The sequence below is a fragment of the Stenella coeruleoalba genome (assembly GCF_951394435.1).
Source record: "Stenella coeruleoalba genome assembly, chromosome: 19".
Lineage (NCBI taxonomy): Eukaryota > Metazoa > Chordata > Mammalia > Artiodactyla > Delphinidae > Stenella > Stenella coeruleoalba.
In genome coordinates this window covers 15,893,658-15,919,693 of record NC_137165.1, presented here as the reverse complement: position 1 = coordinate 15,919,693, position 26,036 = coordinate 15,893,658, and the positions used below count along the sequence as shown (strand labels likewise).

The 26,036-nt window shown below is 58.7% G+C and overlaps 1 protein-coding gene across 3 annotated transcripts in view; it reads right to left on the bottom strand.

The window, feature by feature from the left end:
• Nucleotides 1–26,036, bottom strand: part of MYO18A (myosin XVIIIA) — a 95,523-nt gene that overhangs the window by 10,380 nt on the left and 59,107 nt on the right. For 2 of the 3 annotated variants that reach the window (XM_079905158.1, XM_079905159.1), the window contains 25 exons: nt 25,238–25,379; nt 24,917–25,076; nt 24,523–24,709; nt 23,956–24,199; nt 21,493–21,602; nt 18,061–18,126; nt 14,879–15,007; nt 14,025–14,168; nt 13,546–13,635; nt 13,295–13,414; nt 12,986–13,097; nt 12,427–12,554; nt 11,937–12,091; nt 10,016–10,139; nt 9,727–9,927; nt 9,080–9,190; nt 8,503–8,607; nt 8,089–8,235; nt 7,612–7,725; nt 6,135–6,251; nt 5,863–5,946; nt 5,296–5,433; nt 3,023–3,208; nt 2,497–2,636; nt 1,666–1,710 (listed from right to left, as the gene is read on the bottom strand). In XM_079905158.1, coding sequence (XP_079761284.1) covers nt 1,666–1,710; nt 2,497–2,636; nt 3,023–3,208; nt 5,296–5,433; nt 5,863–5,946; nt 6,135–6,251; nt 7,612–7,725; nt 8,089–8,235; nt 8,503–8,607; nt 9,080–9,190; nt 9,727–9,927; nt 10,016–10,139; nt 11,937–12,091; nt 12,427–12,554; nt 12,986–13,097; nt 13,295–13,414; nt 13,546–13,635; nt 14,025–14,168; nt 14,879–15,007; nt 18,061–18,126; nt 21,493–21,602; nt 23,956–24,199; nt 24,523–24,709; nt 24,917–25,076; nt 25,238–25,379 — 3,299 coding nt within the window. The remainder of the gene's footprint in view (nt 1–1,665; nt 1,711–2,496; nt 2,637–3,022; nt 3,209–5,295; nt 5,434–5,862; nt 5,947–6,134; nt 6,252–7,611; nt 7,726–8,088; nt 8,236–8,502; nt 8,608–9,079; nt 9,191–9,726; nt 9,928–10,015; nt 10,140–11,936; nt 12,092–12,426; nt 12,555–12,985; nt 13,098–13,294; nt 13,415–13,545; nt 13,636–14,024; nt 14,169–14,878; nt 15,008–18,060; nt 18,127–21,492; nt 21,603–23,955; nt 24,200–24,522; nt 24,710–24,916; nt 25,077–25,237; nt 25,380–26,036) is intronic. The other variant, XM_079905160.1, reaches the window with a different exon arrangement.

Here is a 26,036-nt window from a genome sequence, read left to right as displayed (position 1 = left end):
CTAGGACTGCAGGCCCTGTGTGCCTGCATGAGTGCACGCTGGTGTGTGTGTGCGCGTGTGCAGTGGTTTAGAATATGATCTGAAATGCGCATTTTGTCAGTCCTCGAAGCTCCTCCAGCCCAAGGATGGCAGGGCTGGAACACACAGGGGACAGACAGTCATGGGCCCAGAATATGAATTTGCCTCCTGACATTCAGAGCAGCGAATGGGTTGAGAAGCTGGCCTGCCCGCCCTTGCCTTTCCTTTAGTTTCAATCCTATAGAGGATGTTTGGATTCTTTTCCTTAAATAATCAGGCCCGTAAACAAACTCCAGGGGCAGGCAGGCTCGGGGGGCAGTTGAAATTTTAAATGGTCGGAATTAAACCTCGCGTCAAATACAATTTATGTCCAGGCTCATGTGCTATTAGTTAACTGGGAGCTGAATCCCGGGGGAACAAACAAACGGAGACAGAACGGCAGGGGATATTAACTGCGTGTGACAACCGGGCTCCAGCGGCCCTCTGTCACTGTTACACACTATTACATTTATCATTAGCTCTCACGGAGTCCTTTGCGCTGCTGCCAGCCCATCCTGGCCAGGGTAGGAGGCCTGCCAGGCAAGAGAGAGTGGGGGAGGAAACCCAAAGCGGCGCTAGAACCACCACCTCCAAAGACCAGCCCTGTCGGACCTGAAGGAGGACCACGCCGATCTGCCTGAGGGCCCGCACATCTGCCCCAGCTGCCCAGCTCCCACCCAGAAAGAAGGAAACGGACAGGGGGTGGATTTACTGGGCTTCCCGCCACCTGACTGACAGCAGCACAAATGCCTGGGGCCTCCTTCTGCCCAAGGTGCCTGCGGAGAGTAAAGTAAACACATCTGGCTGTGTTCCCTTCCTGGAGAAAGCCTGGATGCTTTCTCCCAACAAGTAACTGTTAGACGCCCCTCACCTTCTACCCTTGTCTGCCAAAAGAAGGTGGCGGACCTTTCAAAATGAAACATACCCACTTCTTTCAGGCAGCTCAGGCTCCAAAGGAGCCCAAGGAAGGGGAAAAATCCAGCCCAAACAGACTTTTCCCCAGAGAAAGAGGCCGGGAAGCGGCTACACTTGGTTTCTGATGGGGCAGAGGCGGAGGCTCACGAAGGCAGGCTGTGGGTACCATCCAATGAGGCTGAGCTCTCCTTTCTTTTTTTTTTTTTTTTTTTTTGCTGTACGCGGGACTCTCACTGTTGTGGCCTCTCCCGCTGCGGAGCACAGGCTCCGGACGCGCAGGCTCAGAGGCCATGGCTCACGGGCCCAGCCGCTCCGCGGCATGTGGGATCTTCCCGGACCGGGGCACGAACCCGTGTCCCCTGCATCGGCAGGCAGACTCCCAACCACTGCGCCACCAGGGAAGCGCGTGAGCTCTCCTTTCTGACAGAGCCCCCAACCTGCCGACCAAGGATGTGGGGGCCAGTGAGCCTTCCAGGTGGAGTGCACCCTTGTTGCCTGCGCTCTACAGGGCGCGGCCTGCCCCCTCGCCTCCCTTGGGACAGAGTGAGCCGTGTTAGCATGAGGGACTAGCTCAGAGGAGGAGAGGAGGCTGTGTGTCCACATGCGACATGCAGCAGGGCGGGAGCCCAGGGTTAGGGGGAGGTTAGACACCACGCGAGGAGAGGCAGAGAGCGTGTGCGCTCCAGTCCTCACGGTTTATTCTTTCTTTTCTGATACTTTGTCACCATGTCCTGCAAACTGGAAACAGAAAGAAAATGGTGGGCAAGGGGGCCGGAAGAACACAGAAAAGTCAACCAAGGTGGACCCCTCAGCCGAGGACCCCTCCTTCCTCAGCAAGACAAGTCTCTGGCTGGCTGAGACCAGGAGGTGGGACAGTGCTGTCCTCAGAGGGAGGTCCAGGCTGCCTGGGGCACCACTCCCCTGCCCTAAAGGAGCAGGCTCCCCGGGCTTCCCAGGAGCAGGATGGGGCCTCGGCCTTCAGGTGGGATGGGGGCAAGTCTTGGGGGGTCTGCTCAGGGCAGCCTTGGGAGCTTCTCCAGGGTCTGACCCCACCCCCACTGCCAGTCTGCCTGCCTCGAGACTTCCTCCTCGGCCTAAGACTACAAATCTCTATGCTAAACCATTCCCTGGGTGGGTCTTATGTGAGGAAAGCTCTAGCACGGTAACAAGGCACCAGGGCCCTTAAATCTCTGCTCTCCCCAGAGTGGGGCAGGTGCCATCAGAAATGCAGCTAAACGGGGGAATAACTCATCTTCAACGGGCAGAGCTGGAGAGCCAGGTCCCTGGGAGGCCTGGGGAGAAGGACAGGGAGGAAGTGGCGGGAGGGGGGGGCGGTCTCACCCGGGCAGCAGCTGTCCAGCCCTCAGCTGCTGCAGGACAGGGTCCATGCTGGGGTCTGGCAATGAGGGGAGGGTGGGCTGGAGGCTCAGTGGTGGGGAGACCCAGACTGCAGCTGTTCTACCTGGTCTGGAGGCAGTCAAGAGGGCCTCCGAGCCGGCCACGGTTGCCATAGAGGCCCCTCACCTGTTGATGAGGTCCTCGTTCTCATCACTCTCCATCTCGTCCTCAATGGCGGCCTGCAGGTCCCCGATGCGCTTGAACGCCAGTTTCAGATCAGCCTGCAGGCTCTGGTTAGCAGCTTCCAGACTCTCCAGATCCATCTCCTAGGAGGGAGAGGGGGCAGTCCAGTCCACAGGAGGGCTAGTCTCTCGCCCAGCTGTCCCAGAAAAGGCCGGCTTCCAGTCTCCCTGGGCCAGGCAGCAGCGACGTGGGTGCCGCTGAGAACCTGCAGAGCTTTGTCTGCTCTGCTGTTGCTGGGCTGTTGAGGCCTGGCCTTGCCTGATGGAGACTCCGGTACCACCCTTGGCCCCTGGCCTGCCCTGAGGCTTTGTGGGCTGTGTTCTTGACATGTTCTCTTCCCTCTAATTCTGGTTTAGAATTAAACCATGCTTTCTTTGCAGCCCACCTCCACAAGCCCACGGGTGAGGTGTGTGCTTAGCAGCTTCTCAGAGGGCCGCCAGCCTCAGGCCTCGTGGGTAGGGGGCATTACCAGTTCATGCTTCTTGCGGCTCGCCTCGGCCTCCTTTCTGGCAAGCTCGCCCATCTCCTCCTTGGTGTCCCGGAGCTGCCGCTGTAGCCGCTTGTTCTGCTCCTTCTCCCGGTTCTCGGCCGCCGTGCGCTGATCCCGTTCCTCAGTCAGCTTCTCCATGTTCTCCTTGAGCCGGCCGGCCAGGTTCTGGACAGGGAGGTGGGAAGAGGGACCCATCAGCCAGGCAGAGAGCGGGGTGTGGCAGAGCTCCAGAGTCAGGAGGCCCGGGTCCAGCTCCGGCTGCCCCGCTCACTGGCTAGGTGGGCAAGCCACGAAAGCCCTCGGAGGCGACGTCCTTCGTCCTTCTGTGAAAAAGGGAGAATAACACCTATTCCCCAGGGGTCTTTTAAGGCCCGAATAAAGTAATGCATGTGAAGGGGCTCCGGAAGATGAAAAGTGCTATTATCATCATTATCACCACCTAGGTCGGAGGAGAGCTCTGGCTAGAGTCTGGGCCTGTCCACCCTGATGCCGTGTGCGGGGCCTCCACGGGCAGCAGGGTTTCCCTCAGAGACCCTAAACCCAGAAGCTCCAAAAGCTAGGGCCTGTGCTCAGAAGTAAATGGCTTTACTGAGAATTCTGGATGAGGAGGGGACTCAACAGTCGTCACATGCCAAACACAAAGCCATTCCTCTAAGCCTGATGAATCTCTCTTTCCCCCGAAACGTGAACACATTTTTCCCTTCTGTGCCATAGGACGCTGAGCAAAAAAAGCCCTGGAGATTGGGGCAGAGCGTGAGGGAAGAACGCTGCTTCTGGTCCTAGTCCTTGCTTCTACCACTGACTGGCCGTGGGGTCGCCACTCTCAGCCCCCAGCCTCTGTGTCTCTAAAATAAGGCTGCATCTCTAAGGGCTGTATGTGTTTAACATTCTGTGCATCTAAACCACGGTACTGCCTTTCTGAGCAGAAGGGAAAATGAGAGAGTTGAGGAAAGGGACTGGGGCCCACGAGAAAAGGAGGCAAGTGCAGCAGGTCTGTCCTATTTTATATCCACCAGACCAGTGGCCTCCTCTGCCCCTTGATAGCTTCGGGGCCTTAGGCAACCTACTTAACCCTTCCTGTGTGTAAAACGTGGATCAAAATATTACCAAGGCAGAACGTGGACTATTACTAAGTCTCCTTCACTCTTTCTAGCTCGCCGGAGGACTGTGACCCTGTCCTGGGAGGTCCAGCCATATTTTCTTCGAAGGTCAAGGGTACTAATGCCCTCCGAGGCCCACTGCCAGCTCCACAGTCACCTATTTCCATCCCCACCCTCTCTCCTGCTCCATTGACTCAGGGGTTAATGGGGAGGTGGCAGGGATGTCCCTCAGCACCCACACCATGAACATACTTCTCATGAAGGCCTGTCAGTGCTCAGACAGATGTCTACATGCTTGGGATGCAGGAGGAGAACTTAAAATAGGATGAGAGGGGTGTAAACCCAGAGAGGTCATTCTGCTGGCCTCTTTCTTCCTACCTGCTCTGCTGGAGAGGGAGGGGCCGGAGCACGCTGGCTTCAGGAGAGTGGAACCGAAAGGATTAAATGCGGAGGTTGGAGATTACAGTTGGGAGGAAGGAGGGGTGGAAAGGGAAGATGGAGGTGAACAGAAAAAGGAGAAGGGTCGAAGGGAAGAGGGTGAAAAGTAGAGGGAGAGGACAAATGGGATGGGGAGAAAGGAAGAAATAGGTCAGGGTAAGAAAGGGAATGAGACTGGGGAGAAAATAAACAGAGGGAGAAGAAAAAATGGGGCCAAAATGGAGGAAAATGAAGAGGGAAGGAGAAAAGGCAGAGAATGCAAGCATGGGAAGAACTGAGGAAAAAAGGGAATAAAAAACGGGAGGGAGAGAAAGAGCGAGCGGAGAGGCGAGAGGACAGACTCCAGCCCTTGCAGAAGTGGCGCCACCCGCTGCATATTTACGACCCTGCCCGAGAGCGAGGGAGGGGACCGGCGGGGGGAGTGCACGGTGGAGGAAAACATGAAGACGAAAAGCTAAGCTGCTCTGGTCCCTTGGCAGAAGGCAAGCACAGGGTCAGAATGTAAAGCGGGCCGGCTCCGCGGTGCCCAGAGAGCAGGCCTGGCGAGCGGGGGAGAAGGCACCCGCCCCGTCAGCTGGCCCGGCAGCTTGCCAGAGGCCTCCGTGGAGCAGAGTGGCTGCGGGCCTGCCGGGCCCTGCTGAGCATGCGTGGCTCCAGCCGCTGGGGCCGCTCAGCCCTGCCTGCTGAGGACTGGACGGGGAAGTGTGCACCCACCTCTAGCCGCTTCACTTGGGTCCTTTCGAACTCCAGGCGTGTCTCCAGCTCCCGGATCTTAGCTTCCTGCCTGCTCACCAGGGACCTGTCCACCATGGACTGCTCCAGGAACTCCACTTGGCTCTGGAGGGCTTGTAGCTGCGGGGGTTGGGGGGGGGGGCAGGAAGGGAAGAAAGAACTGAGCCTGGAAAGGGAAGGGGCAGGTTCTCTCTCTCCCTACCCCCCAGCAAGATCACCATGGTGACTAGAAGGCTGAGGGAGGGAGGGATGCACAGGGAGGTGGAAGGATGGGGCCCCGAGCCAGGGGCATTCCCCACCCGGCCCTGCGCGGGCACAGATTTTGCCCTTTGGAGAGAAAAGAGAAAGCTAAGGACCAGAGAGGGCATAGAAATGTGAAATGAGGCAGCTGAAGCTGTCTGCTATGGCGGCTGCAAGCCTAGGCCTCTGCGCTTGCTGACGCTGACTGACGGCAGAGAGAAGCACGTGCTCGCCTGTGAGCTTGGGAGTTGGTCCCCCACACAGTGACCCTGGCACCCTGTCTCTGCCAAGGGAGACCCTGGTCCCCACCTTCTCCTGTAGCTCTTGCTTCTCTTTGTTGGCTTCTTCTAGCTGAGCCTGGAGATCATTCATCTGAGCCAGATCCCGGGAGGCCTGGGAAAGGAGAGGGTGCGAAGCAGAATCCCCCATGAGCACCAAATCCATCCCACCCCACCCCTCACTGAGGCCAGGGCACACAGGCACCATGACCCCCCCGAAGAAGAGGCTGTGCCAGGGACCTAGAGGAGGACCAGGGGACGGTGCTTCTGCAGGGTGCGGTGGGGCACTCCTGGGCAGGGTACCTGAGCCACGGCTGCCTTGTGCTTCTTCATCAGCTCATTCATGTCCTCCTGATCCTCCTCCAGCCGGCTCTGCATCTCATTCTTCTCACGCTGAAGGCGGCTCAGCTGCTCCTCCAGCTGGACAGAGGCGAAGACAGATCAGAGAGCATCAGGCCTGGCCTGCCTGATGGCCCTTGGTGGAAAGACTGAACCTCCCTAGGCCTCCTCCAATGGGACGGGGTGATGATAGGGCCAGGTCCACCCGCTGGAGGAGGTTCCAGGACCAATGATGCTCAGGGAACTGCCTGTCCTGCTGTGGGCCAGGGAGCTGAGGGAAAAGGGCTGTCTCTGCAGCTCAGGCAGACCCTGGGCTAAATGACAGCTGCTTTCTGACAGCTCTTTGGAGGCTAATGAGAAGGCAGAAAAGGTCTGTCCAGAACCAACGACCCATCATCCTAGCACTAGCGTTCAGGCCCTAACCTGTGCGCACTCTGCCCCCTTCAGGCCCCAAGGAAGGACCCCTCAAATCTGTGAAACTCTCCTGGCATGTTTCTCCTGGGACTGCCTGCTCCCTGGCCATCCAGCGCCCACAGCCAAGTCCACTCCTGGCGGGGGGAGGAGAAGAGACAGCCAACAGCAGCTTCAGGAAATGAATGAATCTATTAGCCTGTAATTCCAAACCAAAATGACTGCGCTGGCTCCTTCTCTGCCCCATCCATCTTGTTACCGGGACGTGGGGAGCTGCGGAAGACTCCGCCAAGAAATTTATTAACTTGGATTTAAATAAAATGGTAATTTTATAACAGCCCTTTTTAACACAATTAAGGAATTTGAATTACTCACCTGAAAACTGCTGAGGAGCATAAATGTCACGGGGATAAATCAAGCCAGGAGATTGGCATCTCTCAGCAGTCAGGTGACTGGCTGGGGGGCCAGGGAGCCCAGAGCCAAGCCCAGCCTCCTCCCCTGCCCCATTCCCCGCCTGAGGAGGTACCGATGGCCGTATCCCAGTAATGAGCTTTCGGCCGATGGATGGGCCGTGGGAGAGGTGGGGAATTAAAAGCGAGGCATTAAATAAGCGCTCTAATTAGCTGCCACTTGGGCTTGTCAGTGGGCTGGCCAGGGGCAGGGGAGGGAAACGGAGCCATCCCATCTTCTTATCGGTGCTTCTGCTAATCTCTAGGTACCTGTTTACATCCCTCAGCCACATTTGCTGCCTTTATTTATGGTGTCGGGGCCTGTGGCCAAGCGCCCACAGACAGGTGGTTAAACAGGGAGATGGGCCCTTGCTGGCTCCCTCCTCCACCTCACCCCCTCCCAGGCCTCTGCTCTGAGTGGGGAGAGGCAGAGGAGAGGAGGCCCGCTCTTGCCGCAGAAAGCCCTGGCGTGAAGGGACCGGGCTGGGGAATGAGCCCTGTTTGGGGTAAAAGCAGCCACTGTCACAGCTCCATTCTCCCTCAGCCCCCCGAATCTGGCCCGGCACACCCTGCATCCTCACCGCCGTCTTGGCTTTGGCGATGTCATCAATCTGCAGGTGCAGGTCTTCGATCTCCACCTCCATTGCTTTGCGCGCTTTCACGGCTGCTGCACAGGTGAACTCTGACTCCTCCAGCTGGACAGAGAGCCACCCCCGCCCCAGGGAGAGACGTCAGCCATTCCCTGGGGGCAGGAGGGCTGTGCAGGAGGCTCGCAGGGGAGAGAGAACCCAGGAGCTCTCCTTCTCCCCTGTTTACTTCAGACCCCAGGGCTGTGATGTGTTGTGTGTGTACCGGCATCTCCTCCCGTGACAGGGGTGGTGGATGCTGAGCCCGTCCATACCATCCGGGGCTTGACAGTCATGCATATCGCATGCGCAGACCCTGGGGAGTTTGGCTTCTCCCCACTTCCCTGTAACCTCCCTTCCCGAGGACTCAAGAACCACTGACAGGGGCAGGAGGGAGAGAGAGAAAGCTGACGGCTTCCTGTCTGCAGGTACCTGGTTCTTCAGCTGGGCGATCTCCCTCTTGCTGGGTGCGTTGTTCTTCAGATGGTCCAGCATGATCTGAGCATCTGCCAGCAGGGCCTTGGTGCGCTTCAGGTCCTTCCGGAGCCGCTTCTCTGACTCAAAGTCTCGCTGGTTCACCTGGGTGGACACCAGAAGCTGGGGCTCTGGGCTCTGCCCCGGGGCATCCTCCTGTCTTCCCCAAGCCCACTCCTCACCCTACCCTCACTCTCAGAGATGCCTAATGAGCAATGACAGAGGAAGTGCCAGGATTATGCCAGCTGGTGAGAAACCCCAGTGTGCAGGGGATGTGATCACCCATCCCACAGGTGATGACAGCGGGCCCTACGGAACCAGCACCCCTCCTGTTCCCAGCTCTCCCTGCGGCAGCCAGCAGTCTCCACTCACCTGGTCACTGAGCGTGGCCACCTTGTTCTCCAGCTCCCGCTTTTCCCGCAGCACCTTCTGCTTGTCCTCATACTCCTCCTCGAGCTGTACTTCCATTTGCTTTAACTGGGAACAGGGGCCCGTTCGTCCCTTCAGTGTCTGGTGCCAGCTAGCCCCTTCCCTGCTGGATCCTCCCACCCCACGAAAAGAGTGGGGCGGCGCTGAGCATGGATGACCCCAGAGGGGCAGACCCTGAATTCAAAGTTCCTAGGGTTTCAAAGCGGCCTGGGAGGGAGAGGAGGGACGGCAGGCCATGCACAGGGGCCCAGGCCCGTGTGGGAGCCCTTGCTCCAGAGCCCTTGTGCCTGCTTCTTGGCACAGAAAGCAGGGGGCATTAACTCCTCAAGGGCCTGAGCTTCTCTACAGACCCTGAGAACACACATCCCAGCCAATGCCAGGATCCCGAGCAGAGATTCCTGGTCCTGAATAGCAATGGAAAATGGTGTGGCTAAGGTAAAGAAACAGAAAAGCCCTTACTTCAAAGCGGTGATGGGGGAACCGGCATTTATATTAGACAGGTAAGCGCCCATTGCTTCACCTTTTTCTGACACGACTGCCGGGCCTCCTCCACCTCCTCATCCCGACTCTCCATCTCCTTGGAATGGGTCTGCCTCATCCGCTCCATCTCCATCTCGAGCCGCAGCTTGGCCTGGAGGTGGGTGGGAGTAGGGACTGGGTTTCTTTCCCAGTAGCACCCTGACCCCTCCCCACTGCACCCTCATGGGCCGCTCTCCCCAGGCTTGGGAGCAGGGAAGGTCTCCCTTCGCTCCCACCTTGTTTCTATGGCAAGTGGCTTCTCCAGAGAAGCTGAACTCCTTTCCTAGATGTGTGGCACAGGCCCAGAGAAGGCTGCTGGGGGTGGGGGCAGTCCTGCAGCTTTTCCACTTGGCCTCCAGGCTCTAGCTCCCTGAACTGACACGGTAGCTCAGTGGCAGGCTGGATGGGCTCATGGCCTTCCTGCTGCCATGCACTCTGAGCCCCTCACCAGTGGAGGTCAATTAAGATCTGTTCTTGTGGAAAGTACCATGAAAGCTTAATTATCTTCACACTGTGGTTGGCACGGATCAGGTGCTCCCTCAATACTTTGTGAATAAGAGAAGGAATGATCGACTGAATTTGGGATCTTGTCCTCCTCTGGCCCACACCCCAGGGTAGCTGTGGGGACGGCAGCCAAGCCCTCAGCACCTGCTCCAGCATCTGGATGGTCCCCGCCTGCTCATCCAGCTCCTCCTCCTGATCCTTGACCTTGGCCTCCAGGTCTCGGAGTTGTTTCTTGACCTTGGCCAAAGAGGCCTCATCCTTGGACTCTTGGGAAGAAATGTCCTGGAGCTCAGCCTCCAATGACACAACCTTCTGGGTGAATCCCGCAATGTCCATGTCTTTCTCCTGGAGCAAAAGAGAAGATGAGGCTGGCCCTGGGCTGGCCCGAGCCTGTGACGGGGTTGGGGTATGGACGATGGGAAGCCCCACGCACCTCCATCTGCTGCTTCAGGCTGAAAGCCTCGGCGAGGAGCATGTCCTTCTCCCGCTGCAGCTTCTCCCGCTGCAGCTTCTCCCGCTGGGCCTCCTCATGCGCCTGCGAGAGCTCACTGTCAAACCTGCGAGGGAGCGTGGCCATGCGGCTCCGTCAGATAAGGGAGGAGTCCAGGTCTCCAGCACCCAGAGGCCGCCCGGAAGTGGTGCCACAGATGTGGACAGGACCCAAGTCAGGGGGAATCATGCAGCCTGAACTTGGGGCCAGTGGTCAGGTGACATTCAGGGGTTACAGGTCAGGCCACCTAGGCCCTGCTGAGCAACCTGGTCTGGGATGGGGTGGGTAGGGATTTCATCACACAGGTCCAAGGAGGCTTTTCACCAGATGGGGCTGAGAGGGAACCACAGACTGCTTCCAGGGAAGAGGTGGACAGACTCTCCTCTGGCATTGTCTCGACCTTTTCCCTTTCAACAGATCAAAGAATGGGAAGAGGGACCAGGGTGAGGGCAGAGCGGCATCAGAATGGGTAGAAATGGATGTCCTGCCGCGTCTAACTCACTTTCTACAGTTCAGTCTGGCAACTTTAGATAGAGCAGCTGGCTGCTGCCCCACCTCTGAGCACTAGGCCCTGGCCAGGCCCACCTGCTCCAGCAGCACCCTGTCACCCCCAGGACACCCCACACCAGGCTGGAGGCCCCAGTCCCACTGTGCCCGGCTGGCAGCGTGCTTCAACGGGCACACGGTCCACGGTCGGGGGCCTCTTTCTTCACTTCTCCACTTCCCAGACTTCCATTTCCTGCCCAGTGACGCTACAGAAGGAGCAAATTGCTGAAATTCCTCTTACCACCTTCGCTGAAGAGCTAATCGGTTTCAGGTCAAAAACTGGACAGCTCATCCCCATCCCAACTCCACATCAAAAAAAAAGTAAGAAAACTCCGGGCAGCTGAAACCTAATAAGGTGCCCAGCGGGGAGTGCAGTGAGACGGTAACTAGGCCGAGCTGGCACTGTCAGGGGGGTGCTCTGAGCGGGGGCGGGGTGTCCCGCTAAGGGTGTCTGCCGCTAAGTAAAAGGGAAGGTGGGGGTAAAAATGAGAACTAGGGAAGCAGAGAGTCACAGAGCTGGGAGGGAGAAATATAAGGCCTTCCTACCTCCCCCCACTCTCTGCAAAGCAGCAGCCTGGCAGGCCCGAGTGAGCCCAGGAGGCCAAGGTAACCCTGGGTCACTGAAAGGACTCAGCCCTGCCGTCCTCACCCCCAGGGCGTGGGTGTAGGGCTGCCCCTTCACAAAGGCAACTGGTGCCTCTGCTGAGAACCCGACCCCTGCAGCGGGGAACCGGGTGCCGTTCCCACCCCCTGGGGCACCCTGCTGTTCCCAGGGTGTGAGGGTTCCTCCCTGTTACTAATAGAGGCATCCCATTCCCATCCCCAGCCAGGGAAGTTAATTTAGATTGGATTTTCTCCTGTGAGGGCTACACCTGCCCCCCTTTGTGTCATTACATTTACCATAATGAGATGGAAGCGGCACGATAGTTTAACGACATTAGTCAGGAGAGTGTGTTTGTGTAGCTGAGGCAAGGGAGAGATGGGGAGCCGGGCGAGGGCAAGAGGCAGGGCCGCCGTGGAGAGGTTCCTGCACGGGCTCTGGCTGACACCCATCCTTCCCGGCCCCAGGCAGGGTGACAGCACATACTGAGGGGAGCGTGTCCGAGAGCGAAGCCCTGAGCAGGCCGTCGGTGGGGCTGTGGTCTGCGTGCTCCTTAGGAGTGAGACTCTGACTCACATTCCGGGATGAGTGACCATGCAGGCAAAGCCCCTGGCCAAATTCAGGCCCCCTCTTCTCTCCTCCCCGGAGGGAGGCAGGGAGCCCTGTCTCGTGCTGCTCTAGGAAGTCCTCTGCGTCCAGGGCAGGGGGCCCACCCACCTCCTCTGCTTCTTCTCCAGCTCGTGGCTGCGGACCTGCTGGCCCTCCAGGTGCAGCTTGGTGTCCTGCAGCTCGGCTGCCAGCCGCTGGCACTTCTTCTTGAGCTGCTGCAGGGCCCGCTGGCTCTCATCACTATCTGCCTGCAGGTCTCCAAGCTAGGGGGCAAGATGGGGTGCAGGCTCAGCAGCCATTGAGAGGCCCAGAAGTACTGGTCAAAGAGGTGAGGAGAAGGGAGTGGGTGGATGAGGGGGAGACGTGGGGATGGGGGATGAAGTCAGGGTCGTCCAGGGAACCTAAGACACTCTTAACAACAGCTTGCCTTTGGTTGTCCCCCGAACCAAGAGGCGAACATGTCAACCAACCCTTCCCCGTTGCTCCCAGGGCCTGCCTGGCTCCGGCCACTCCCTGGGCCAACACGTGGCGCCAAGCCCCTCCCAGCTTCTCCCAGCTCCTCCTAGGCACAGACCTCCGCTTCTTCCACCAGACTCACCCGCCTCTCCAGCTGCCTTTTGCTCTGCTGCTCCACCTCCAGCTTGTCCTCAAACTCCTGCTCGAGCCGCTTCTTGGTGAAGTCCACCTCCCGCACCGCTCGCTCATACTTCAGGCGCCACTCGCCACCTGTGGGGTGGGGGCAGACAAGGGAGGACCGAGCTGCTGAGAGTCCCTGAGAAGGGGCCGAGGGGACGAAGGATGGGGCAGCAGGTGGAGTAAGCTGGAGGGACTCAGAAAGGTCCCTGGAATGGTGGCTTCCTCCCAAGGCAGAAGGAGCCACTAGCTGGGAGAAGCCTAGAGAGGGTGATGTGGCCACGTGTGCCGTCTTCTCCCCAGGGACCGGCAGACCGTGGTCCTCAGACATCATCATTATCACGGCTGTTACCGCCCTCCACGATAATCGCCTGCACTTACTGGCACCTCTACTTTCTCATCAGTTTATTTCACGTAGCCTTAAAACAGCCCTACAGACAGGAGACAAGGGGTGTGGTTTCCTAGGGGTGGGCATCGGAGGTTGCCACTCAGGCCACTTCCAAGTCCTCCAGCCTCTGACCCACCTGTGTCATCATCATCCACTTCCCCGTTGATCTCAGCTGCCCGGATGAGACGGGCCTCCATCACTTCCATTTCCATCACCTCCATTTTCTTCTTCAGTGCATCATACTGGGTCTGCAGAAGAGGAGGCTATGAGGTATGCCGATCCCCCCCTCGCGCAGTACCACCCGCGCCCCTGAACCACCGAGACCACAGTCCTAAGCTTACCCGGGGCAGACAGGGGTGCTGGGCTGGTGGCAGAGGTGCCACCTATCATTGGGGGAGCAGTGGGCACTAGAGTGCGGCAGCCGCTAGCACGGTCCTGCCCTCACCTGCAGCTCCTTCATCTCCTTCTCAGCCCGGAGCCTCTCAGCGGTCTCCGCGTCCAGCAGCTGGGAGGCGGACTCTCCCGTGTTACGTTCATCCGTCAGCTCCGATGTCAGCTCTGAGATCTGTGGTTGGGGGAGGGAGTCGCCACCAGTTGAACTGCCTGCCTCACTCAGCTGGAACAGCAGTGGGGGGCCTCCTGGGCTGGGCGCCCTGCGGAGGTGGGCCGGTCAGTCTGGTGCTGGGAGGCACTCACCCGGGTCTCCAGCCGGTCACTGCTGAGACGCAGCTCGTTCCGCTCCTTCTCCACCTTCTCAAGCTTGCTCCTCAGCTGCTGGATCTCTTCCTAGGGTGCAGTAAGGCGGGCAAAGTGAGCCAGAGGCCCTGGGAGAGGTTGGGGCCCAGGAGCTGCACCCTTGGGGTGAATGAAGCTGGTGAAGCTTGGGCCGGGACACGAGGGCACTGGAAGCCACTGCCTCCCTGGGGCTCCATCCCTAGACCCTTCCCCATATGCTGAGGATGCTTGAGGTCTTATCCTAAGAGGATACCTAGGGGCTCAGCCAGCACCCCAGAGGGACGCCTTCTGTTTGCTGGGCATAGTTCAAGGATACCAGCTCTCTGGACTAAACAAAGGAGCACTTGGGAGCCCAAGACAAGCTGGCAAAACTCTTGCCCACGTGGATCAACTACAGCCCTTCCCTCCCAGCAGCGTGGCCTTCCCAGGCTGTTACGTACGTCTTTGTTCCGGATCTGCTCCTCTGACAGCTGTACCTCAATGAGGGGTCGCACCGTGGTGAAGAGCTTCCACCAGGGCCAGTCCTTCACCCCTTTGTTCTTCTTGATGTTCTTCTGCACACAGCGAATGGCCAGGTCTTGGATCTAAGTTGGGGTGGGGCGTGGCACACAGCAGGCTCTCAGTCCTGAGCCCACCAGGACCCTCCCCACCACCAGCTCAGCTGTTGGGCTGCTCCTCTGGCCAACTGACCCCGAGTCAAACACTCCCTAAGCCACCCCTTGCCCCCAGCCTCCCTCCGTTCCTTAGAGAGTGGGAGGCAGACAGCCCGGCCCTGGGAGCACCGCACTGGGCGCTAAGCGCTCCGCCCTCATTAGGAATAACTTCGTCTGCTTTATTTGCTGCCTGATTATTTCCAGCACCCTGGCCGAGATGTGCTCTAAAACCTAATCTTGCTGAAACACAAGAGTCGGAGGTACTGGCTGTTTTATGGACCTGCTAATAAGAAAAGGAGACGCTGACGCAGCTCCTTAACCCTCACGGAGCAGCCTACGATCCGGAGCCCACCTTTGCCCGGGCCCTGCTCCCCACCACCCTAGCCCCCGGACCAGGCCACACAGCCCCATCGCTGGGTACACGAGCACTGTCGCTGGCACCAGGGAGCTGCCCATCCCCTGCCCTGGCCCAGGGCACGCTGCCCCGGGACGTCCAGCCTCTTCTCCCCCAGATAGCGATAACTCACAGCCCCACGACCTCCTGCCCGCACGTTCCCTCGAGTGTCCCTCCCCCACCCCCAGGAGCTCAGCTCTGCCCATCTAGGCTGAGGAGTGGGACGGGGATGGCCCTGCAGCAGCACCTTTTTCTTCTTGAAGTGCTGACGGGCCAGGTAGCCCCTGCAGGCTGCCTGGAACAGGGTCAGGTTCCTGCTGGTTTGTTCATCCCGCTGTTCCTCCAGCCGTGCCAGTGTGCCTGCCCGGAAGAACACCTGTGGAGACGCGGGCCAGGTGAAGGTGGGAGCCTGGGCTGGGGGCAACCCGGTGGAGGAACGAGCAGCTGGCACAGAAAGCCAGCAGGCCCAGAACCTGGCCCTTGGCCTGGGAAGAGCCTGAAAATCCCGGGGTCTACGAGGAGGGAGGAAGAAAGAGGCTGAGGGAGGAGGGCCAGGCTGGGGGCTGGGGAGGCTTTGGAAGGGGAGGAGCAAGGTGGGAAAGAGATGAAAGGAGAGGGAGGCCGGAGGGAAGGTATCTGGGACAAGAAGGACGTGAAGCGGCGGCCGGTCATATGGGGAGGCGCCCCTCAGCAACACCTATGGTGGCTTCTTCCCCCAGGGCTGCCAGCAGCACTGCCCACGCCCCTGTACCCACGGCCACTGCAGGCCCGCCACGGGCTCCAGCCGCCTCTGGCCTCCAGCTGCCTGCGATCAGGCAGATGGTGGTGTATGTGTTTAAGAAGGAAAAGGCCCAGGATGCAGTGTGCAGAGAAGGGGGAGGCCGGGGAGGGGGCCCCTCCTCTGCATCCTCCCAGCTCCGTTTCATGTCGGACTGTCTCCTCTTTCATGTGCCAACACCCTGCCCCCACACCCAGGTTTCATCTCGTGAAAGAGCCAGTGGGGTGGGTGAGGGTTGGCCCAGGCGAAGGACCTGTCACACGGGTTTGGGGGCCGGAGGGCAGGCGTGAGAGGAACCAGCTGGATGTCCCCACACCCAGCCTTTCCTCTCACTCTTTGGTGCCCTGAGCTGGGACTGGATAAAATGTTCTGTGCTAAGAGAAAAAGAAGAGGGGGAATCGTCAGGTGAAAAAAAGACTAGTATCCTTGCAGAGGGCAAAGGCCATCTAGGTATACACCACCTCCACCTTGCCCAGAAGACAGAAAATTCCCTTTTGTGGGGCAAAGAGAAGATGTGAACTCCACGGGAAACATTCAGAACCGATAGGCACGGTGTCCCCAGGCCTCCCTCCAGGGAAGAAGTGGGAGAGAGCCCGCACTTTCTGCTGAGAAAGCTCCGCCTCTGGCAGGAACCTAGTTCCCCCGAGGCTGGCCTGGGAGAAAGCCAGCTCAGTCCTCTGCAACACGCAGGGCTGAGCGCCTGGGATCTCCAGTGGGTCTCGAGCCCTACCTGAGCCTCTGTTTCCCACGATGCGTGAGCCTGAGATTCCACAGGGGGTGTGAGAGACCCAAGTCCCCCGAGAGGGTGGGCCAACATGCTAGTGGTCAGTCTGACTAGGCAGACGTGAGGTGTCAGGGAGGGGGATGGAGAAAGGCCCAGAAATACACTGAGAAGCGAAAGGATGGTCTGGAGTCTAGAGCAGTGAGCCTCAAACCTCTCTCGACCTCTGTACATTTGTGGGGTTGAGTCTTTTTGAGTATCAGGTGACATCTCAGGGCCGTCTCTCCCCGTGAAACACACCTATCCACACATGTTTTACAAACATCAGGAAGCTCTCAGACACCCAAGCTTCCCTGCCTGAACCCTCAGGGTCCTGTGGGCTCAGGTTGAGACCCCCTTTCCTCTGAAGCAATGGGACACACACACAGGGAATCCTCACTCACCAGCCAGTACTAACCACAGCCCAGAAGCCCTGAAACTTCTCTCCCAAACCAGATGTCAGCAAACATCTGACTTTGCCCCTAATTCTGCTCTGAGCGTGAGTGGGCCCTGGGGTTCTCCTGTTTCAGCCAGGCACCTGGGATGATGCAGAGAGTCGGAGAGGGCAGCTGGGAAGAGGACCAGTCTGTGCAGGCCTTCTTCTACCCAAGACATACCTTGGAGGAGGTGCCAGCCCCAGGGCCAGCCAGCAGCGGCTCAGCCTGCCAGAGTTGACAGGAGCCCACCCAGGGAGAGAGCAAGAGGCTGCAGTGAAAAATCTGACTGCAGGCCTCCCAGGGAGGAAGCTCAGCTGGCCGCTCCTGAGCTTAGAGACAGGTGGGGAGGAGGCGAGCAAGAAGGTGAACCAGACAACGGCAGAGACCAAAACCAGAAAGATGACACGGAAAGAGGCTGGGACCACAGAAGGCACAGAGGACAAGGAAAGAAGCAGAAAATAACAGATCTGAAACCACGGAACAGAGACCAGCACGGACAGCCACGGCCCAAAGGAAACGGATACACCAGGGACAGCACAGACGAAGACAGAGGCAGGGGACAGGAAACGGATCCCCAGTGAGCGAGGGGGCAGAGGAACCAAAACCATGACTCAGAAGCAACGCAGGGAGAACAGAGCTGACAAGCAGTACGCAAGGCTTTTTTGCGAGCACCCCCTTCCACCTCATACTCCCACGCGTTCCTTCCCTCTCTGCTGACAGACAGACAGTCCAGAACCCTCCCGGTGGCTCCCAACTGCTCTCCGTCCCACCTTGGCCCTTGAAGCACAAACGTGGATGCCACCTGTCAAGCCTCCCAGTCTCGGGAGAGAGGGGTGTCCAGGCTCCCTGCCCCGCGGGAGGGGCGCTCGGCTGGCCCTCTGGTATGGAGCGACGGGCAGACTGGCACCTGGGCCCGGGTGTGCCTGCCTTTTGTGCACGACGTTCCATTCAGGTGAGGAATTCGGCCTGTTGGACGGGTGGTGGCGGCACAGCCTCACCAAGCCCTGCTTGCTCTCTGGGACCCTGGCAGCCCCAGACGACTCACCCAAGGAGGCTCTGCCTTCCCGCCTCTCCCAGCTCTCCCTTCCGTCTTCCCCATTCCCCACACCAGGACTCAGGCCAATTCTGGGCCAGCTTCTGACCCACTCCCTCCTGACATCACAGAGGTGTTCCGTGCACTGAACAAGACAGTTATTCAGAGGGAGGGAGAGCCAAGTTTGCTGCAGCTGGAGTATTCTACTTCCTGGCCCCCAGCCCTGAAGGGGGCAGCTTGAGAGGAAGGGCAGCCCCAGAGTGGCTGGGGGGGAAGGGGGCTGGCGGGGGCAAGACCCAGCAGGGGCCCCAGGAGACTCCTGAAGTCGGACTGAGCAGGGAGAGCAGGAGGGGAGGGGCAGCCACGTGGACAAGTGTGACCAGAGAGTGAGAGCGACTGCCTTCCTGTAGGGACAACTCACCCGGCTCAGGCCCATGCAGCAGCTGCTCTGCTCCAGGTCCAAGGACTCCAGCAGCTCCTCCACCGCCTACAGAGAGATGCCTCTGTCAGGGAGCCCACCCGGGGACTCCCCACCTCCACGCAGGGCTTCTCCCAGTCCCTCAGCCCTTCCCGTCCTCCGTTCAGTCCGCTCTTTATTCAGCGAGCACGTTCGGTGGCTTCTGCAGCGTCAGGCCCCTTGCTGGATTCCGGGGATATAAAGATGACTGCGAGAGGAACACGCTATCTTGTTGGGGAGCGAGACAAGAAAATTGGTGAAGTACACAGAGGAGGAGGCATCTAAGCCAGACAAGGGAGCTGTGGAAGGCACTCGGAGGAGGTGTTGCTTGTGCCGTCTTTAGATACAAGTAAGAATTAGCCAAAGTAGGGGTGAGGGCATTTCAGGCAGAGGTACTAGCATGCGCAAAGGCCTGAAAGCATAAGGCAGCAGGGAGCGCCGAGGAAACTCCAAGTAGTTCAGTATAACTGGAGGGTGGGGCGGGCAGCAGTTAAGGGGCGAGTAGATAGGTGGGCAGGGGCAAAGGACGTGAGCCTGTGTGCTCCGAGAGCCCCTGGAGGGTTCTCTCGGGGAGGGGCACGGTCAGATGTGCTCTTGATAGAAATCCCACCGGCACATGAGTGGAGGATGCAAGGACCCCTTAGGCAGGAATCCATAGGAGAGAAGGCTAGAGCCTGACCCAAAGGGAGGAGAGGAGGTGGAGATGCGAGAGACCTTAAGGAGATGAAGCCTTGCCCGATGTGGGGGGGTGGGGGTTAGACGAGAGGGAGGAAGCTAGGGACACATGGAGGTTTCTGACTTGTGTAGTAATTAGTTACTGGTGCCATTCTACAAGGTAGGCAATACAAGAGACAGAGTAGGTTTGGGAGGAGATATAATCAGTTTGGTGTGAGCGTGCAGAGTTTGAGGTACTATAAGGGCGTACAGGTAGAGCAGCCCAGAAAGCAGCTAGATGGAAATGCACGTCTGGCGTGGGAGGGAGGCCTGGGCTAGAGGCATTGATCTGGGAGTCATCAATATATATGCGGTAATTGAAGTGATGGGCATGAATGAGGTCGCCCAGGAAGAGGGTGTGGAATAGAAAACAGATAACGGCCAAGGAGGGAGTCTTAGAGAAGAGAGAGACCTTTACTTCAGGGGGGTGTGAAAGACGGGAAGCTTAGAGGGACCGAGAAAGAAAGAACAGAGAGACAAGGGGAAAACCAGGAGTGGCATCAAAGAAGCTGAGCAGAGAATGTTTCAAAAAGAACAGAGCTGTCAACAGTCACATGGCAAGAAGCAAAGAAAAGTGCCCATTAGCTCTGGTAACATGGAGGGCTTGGGAGGACAAGACCGGTCCCCGGTGTCAGGGGTGGCAACCAGGCAGCTACCGGTGGAGGAATGAACGGCAGTGGAGCAAGGGCAGCAAGAGGAGACTAAGTGTCGATGGTGCAGGGCACGAGGGAGGGTTGATGGAAGGCTCCTTTCTGAACGTAATGTCTGTGGTACGTTTCTCCACTGAGAGAAGAGCCGGCAGAGGAGAGGCCGGAGGAACAGGAGAGAGAGAAGACGTATCGCTGATGGAGCAGGTCTCCAGAGAGGCCAAAGGGAATTGGTTCCAAAGCACGGGAAGAAGGGACCGGACAAGGGGAGGGAGGATACTTCTCCCACCCAGACAGGAGGGCGGGGGAAGAAGGAGGCACCTGGAGAGGAGTGTACAAAGGCAGGAGGAAGTTGGAGCCTCGATTTTATCAGCGTTTGGAGGCAAGGTCGACTGCTGGGAAGGTGCAGTGGGGGAGGATTTGAGGAGAAAGACGGAGAATGGAATAGCAGAGAAGGAGCTCGGAACAGGGGCCAGGTAAGGATGGAGCATGTGGAAAATGGGGCCCAAGGGTCCAGTGAGCCTGGAGACTACGGACCTATAGGAATTCAAGTCCCTGCAGTTGTATAAATTTCTCCCACAGCCCTTTGGGAGCCCCAAGCCAAGGAGAGCAGACGTCCAAAGGCGGCCCTTCAGGGCTGGGATTGAGCAGGGAAGGTGCTATGGGAAGCTCAGGAGAGCTGAGGGTGAGGAAGGCCGTGACCGGAGGGCAGGACCACGGCGTCGAGACTGAGAGGAAAAGGAAGTGAAGTCAGAAGGGAATGGACAGAGCAGAGAAAATGGAGTGGGGTCCAGAAATGAGCGGTGATGATGGAGTCATAGAGCCAGTGTCCTGAGGAAGGGGTCAGACGCACAGGTAGGAGGCTGTGGTGAGAGATTTCAGGAGCGGAGAATTTCCAGGGATGATGAGGCGCTGGGTGTAGCCATGAGGGGGAGGTGGGAATGGAGGTCAAGGGTGAGAGAGAAGGGGGTGTGGGGGGGTCATCTATAGCCACACCAAGGTCACCCTGCACCCTGGCAGGTCCCGGATGGAGAGGGTAGGGAGAAGGTCTTTGAGGCCTCCATCAGTGTGGGTCTGTGACTCGGGGGGCAGCAGGAGGCAGGGGGCTTCCTGCCCTGTCCTGCACAGCATTCTCTCTTTGAGGAGAGCCGTCCTAAGGCCTGAGATGCCTTCCAAGTCTGGGGGGGTCATCTATAGCCACACCAAGGTCACCCTGCACCCTGGCAGGTCCCGGATGGAGAGGGTAGGGAGAAGGTCTTTGAGGCCTCCATCAGTGTGGGTCTGTGACTCGGGGGGCAGCAGGAGGCAGGGGGCTTCCTGCCCTGTCCTGCACAGCATTCTCTCTTTGAGGAGAGCCGTCCTAAGGCCTGAGATGCCTTCCAAGTCAGGCTGAGTGCCTGAGGCCAGAGCACAGTGCAGGAGGGTTCCTCGGCTCAAGGAGCCCTTTGGCTCTCTGAGGAGTTGCCTCCGGGGGTCAAGGTGACAGCGGAGAACGGCAGGGAGACATCCCTTCACACAGCCAGGAACTCACCAACCTGGTTGACAAGGGGCCTGCCCTGGGAGCCTTAGGCTCACCCTGGCACCAGGAAGGTGCGGCCACATCAATCTTCCTCCAAGGAGGGATGCCTGCCCCTCCCCTGGACAGCTTCCTGCTGAAGGAACTAGGCCCTGGTGTGGAGGTCAAGGCCGAGGGGCCCGGGTGCTACCAGTGGGGCACCCAAAACACTCGTTCTAATCTGCCACCTGGGAGGCTCTTGGGTGACTGTCTGGCTCACCGGAGAGCAGACACCCTCAGCTCGGGCCATTAAAGCGGGTGGCTCTTCTGTGATTCCTACAGGCCGTCCGTGCCCCGGGCTGCCTTCCCCCCACCGCCACAGCCTGGCTGCCATGTGTCCCTGGCCTGGCCCTGGTTGGGCAAAACCAGGCACCTGACCCAGGGCCAGCCTGGCTCTCTCTAGGGGAGGAAGGGCAGCTGCCTGGAGGGGTCTGAGCAGAGGGAGGAGGGTCTGGCGGGGCCGAGGGGACCCAGACCTACCCGCTTTTCATCCACCACAATGTAGTTGCGCCCGTGTTTCTTGGTCAGGTGCGGGGCCAGGACGTCGAAGCGGCGGCGGAACTCAGAAAACACCATGTGGTCCGGGTAACCTAGGGAGAGAGCGGCCCGGAGCCAGGCCCGTCAGCCTCGCCTGCTCCCAGAGCCCCCAACAACCACTGGTGCCCAGGCAGAGTCACCTGAAAGGGAAGAGACTGCGGGGGGAGGAGAGCCTACGGTCGAGGTCGCCCCGGGAAAGGAGAGTGGAGAGGAGGGAGGCAGGGGCGACGGACAGGAGGCGGGAGGACAACCAGGCTGCCCCACGCTGGGACTGCGGGGATTAAACAGGGAACAGGTTCTTTTAGAAGGAAGCAACTTCCTTGTCGGTGAGGATGCAAACGGGGGACGGCTGACCACCTGGAAGGAATGCTATGGAGGTAAGAGACTGGATGACCCCTAAGATGCTTTCTAGCCTCCAGGTCTATGACTCCGTGATAACCCAGAGAAGGATGTCTTGAGGACTTAATAAGGAAAAAAAAAAAAAAAAGGAAATAGGGCATCGGAGAATAGCAGAGAGGAGAAGTGCAAGGGCTTAGGGTTGGAATCCTGCCCTGGTTCTTGCTATCATGTGACCTTGGACCAGTCACTCAACCTCTCTGAGTCTCGGTTTCCTCGTCTGTAAATGGGGGCCCTACCACTTACCCCACATGGTAGTCATGGTGCTTAAATGGGAAAATGTGTAGAAAGCACAGGTTGGCTCACTTGGTGGGTGTTCAGAAAGGGCTCCCTTCCTGCCACCTTCCTGACCTTGGGCCCGGCCCAAGGTGACCAAAAAGGCTTGTAGATTCCCTTTCCCTAAAGAGTGTTACCTCTAACGGAGATTCCCTACTGTCTGGGCTTGAGGCTGGGGCAAGGTCAGGATTGTGGCTAGCGAGAGGTTACCCTGAGGCACCCCGAGGACACCAGAGCCCACGGCAGTGGACCAAGAGACCCACTCCTATGGAATCACAGAATTTCAAGCCAAAAAGAGGTCTTACACTGGATATAACTCAGCCTCCAGACGTGGAAACTGAGGCCTGAGAGGGGGAGTGACTGGCTTGCTCAGGGTCACAAAGCCTGCGGCTGGAGGCAGAGCTGGACTCCAAACCCAGGCGCCTGACAGCCCGTCGGGGGCTCGCTCCACCTCAGCGGCCTAGCTGGCTCTGGGAAGCCCTCCAACTGCGAGATGGGGCTGACGCATGTGCCTGATGATTGAAACAGGAGGCGGGGGCCACTGAGGGGCCAAGACAAAGTGAGCTATTGATTGTATCTGAATTGCAATTAAATTGATGGGCCAGGATAGCAGGTCCGGACGCCTGGCATCTTAATTAATCATCAGCGCCGTCGATGGTGGCTGGGGGCTGGGGGAGGAGAGGGGGTCTGCTGCGGCTGGCCTCATCGATCTGCTTGTCTGAGTAAAGCACATTGATTTTGGTTCAGAGCGGTAACAATCTGGTTTTGAAATAATAAACAGCAACTCCTTACCAAGACGTGGGGACAGATCGATGATTTATTTAGAGCAGGGCTGGGAGCCCGTTTCCTAGCTTTGGCTGCTAAGGAAGTGACGGTGCCCCTGTGGAATGCCTCCAGGGGACCTGGCTGTGGGTAGGTGGGAGCCTGCATGGTCTTCTAGCTAAGGGAGAAAAGGGCGGAAACCTGGCGATTCATAACTTTTCAGGCAAACGAAACCCTACTCAGAAACTGGTCTGTTTCGGTCAAATCCTGCTCTGCCACTCACGCGCTGTGTGACCTTGGGCAAACTACTTAACCTCTCTGAGCCTCAGTCACCTCATCTGGGGATGATACTAGTACCTACATCTCATGAAGTTGTTGGGAGGATTAAACGAGTTACTGTGTGGGACGAGTTTAGAATAGTGTCTGGTATACCGTAAATGCTCTAAGGATGTTAACCACTGTTGTTATCGTCCTGTCTGGCCCCTCGTCCAGATGGGTCCGTAAAAAGGGTCTGTCTGACCTTTCTTGGGAATTCTAAGTTCTTCAGAAAGATTTAACACTTCATTTCTCATTGCAGGGCTGGCCCACTCTTAGAGGCGGTTGCTCCACAAGGACACTGAGTCTGCTGCTGTGGGCAGAGCTGACCTGTCCAAACCAGGGAAGGCGGGAGGAGGGAGCTGTGGGAACAGGGCATGTGGGCTGGGCAGGGGAGGGGATGAGGAGGGCTGGAATGTGGAAGGGAGAGGATGGTCAGCAGGCTGGCAAGAAAAAGAGAAAGGAACAGACTGGGCTGGAGAGATGCAAGGAGAGACCCCCAGAGGAGGCAGCAGCAGAGATGAGGGGGATCTAGGGCCAGTCGGAGATGGGGGGGAGCAGCACCCCTCCAGCCCCACAGGCCCTGTTAGGGAGGTGGGGAGGGGCAGGGGCAGCTCTAGGAGGGAGAGGTAGGAGTTGAGAGGGAAGGGGCCCCACCTTGGCGGTACATGCGCACGGCATCAAGCAGGCGGGAGCCTCGAAGCTGGGCGCGGAGCAGGGGCACGTCCAGCTGCAGGAGCCCGGCCTCGCAGTGGTCTCCCGGGGGCAGGTCCAGCTCACTGCTGCAGCTGACTCTGCGGGAGTGGGCAGAACGGGGCTCCCCCGCCCAGCCCTCTGCCACAGGCAGGAAGCAATGCACGAAATGCAGCTTTGACTTCTTGATGGTGTCAATGAGGGCGTCCTGCCAAAGGGGAAGGGACAGCCTTCAGTGGGCTCTGACAGCCCGAGCCAAGAGACCAGGGACTGGCGCCAGCGTCTCCACTCTGTGGCAGGATGGCAGGTGTCCCACCCCTGGCTGGGCAGGACCTGCTAAGCCTGGACAACCCTGCTCGTACTAGGCCCGGGGGGCCACGCACAGCGGGTAGCACTGCAAGAGGACCCCACCAGCAGCAATCAAGGTGAGTGGGCTGCCGAGTGGGCACTGGTGACCGGAGCGTGCCCAGAAGGCCCCGGCCCCCTGCCAGCGGTCGGGAAGCGCCCCAGGGCCTGCACTGGCACACTCACCACCTGCAGCCTAATCTGGATGCACAGGGACTTCTTCTTGACGGCCGCCATCCCTGTGGTGAAGGTCTTCCGCATGCTGGTGGCCCGGCGCAGCGCCAACTGCGAGCCGCCCTCCAGGCCCGCAATGGAGCCTGAGAGCACCGTGGCGCTGCCCGCCCGGCCCAGAAACAGGTTGCTGATGATTTTTCTGCCAGAGGAGGAAAAGGAGGGAAAGAAGTCATATTCAGGCAGCAGTAGAGGCCGTTCCTCTTCCCAGCTCCTAGGTCACCGTGGCCGGGGGCCTGGGCTATCTGGGCTGGGGCTGCACGTCTCACACCCGACAGAGACACTACAGAGAAACCCTCAAACAGCAGGAAGAGAAAACCGGGGTGGGTGGACGGAGTGGTGTTCTTACTTCTGGGAGTCCTGCAGGAGCCGGGGGGCGTTCTGGGTGGCCGGGTTCTGCTTGGTGTAGCTCAGCCAGCCGGCCGTGTTGTACTCCACCCAGTTGGTGCAACGGCTGTGGCCCAGGAGAAAATGGTGCGCTTTGCTGCTGCGCAGGAGGGGGCTTTGGCCTGAGGGCGGGGCAAGCAAGGTTCAGGTCATCAGGGCACAGGTCCCCCAAAAGCCCATGGACTCAGTGAGCCCTCCAGGCAGTGCCAACTAGACTCATATATACATAAATGGGTTCTCAGGAGAGGAAGCAGAGGAGCTGCCCTCCAGGGGTACCACCTACCTTTTCGGTCACCTTCCTGGGGGCCATAGTAGGAGAAAAGGCGCTCCAGGAGGTCGTCCTCAGTGGCCCCTGGCACCAGCACCTCCTCTTCCAACAACCATAGCAGGCCCTTCGCCTCATCCGTGTGGGCCAGCGAGCGAACCTATGCAGAAGGAAAGAAATCCCGCAGTGTCACATGGAGCAGTGTGAAGGGGGCTAGGACCTGTGGTCCCGACCGCACACCATAAACATGCTACACAGATACACACGCTACAGCTCCTGCCACTCATGGCTGACATTCTGTGGAGCAGGTGGCCAGCAAGGAGAAAGAGGGGCCAGAAAGAGATCAGAGAGAGAAGCCCACAGCACAATATGATTCCTAGGACCTGTGTCCTAAGTCCCCAAAGACTGAAGGCTTCTTATTGACGCCCAGAGCCTCTCCTCCATCCTCAACCCCTTGGAGATCAGGGGGGCTTGGGTGAGCCCCGCGTTGCCCTCACTCTCTGGGCATCACCTCCCACGCAGATGAAAGGAGATGAGGTCTTTAAGGCCCTGAGCACAGGGCATGGCCCAAAGGAAGCTGTCAACAAGAGACAGTGATTAATCCTGGTTCCCCGCCCGAGAGGGAAGAACCCAGAGAGGGCTCGGAGCACTGCAGGTGGGGTCACTACAGGGTCCTAAACTCAAGTGCCAAAAGCCTAAGACAGCTGACTTCATGGCTGTGGCAGCCAACATGGGCAGAGCTGGGGCGCCTGGAGAGCAGGTGGCCCCATCTGAAGGGAACAGCCACCACTCAGGAGCAGCCAACCGCTGTCCCGGA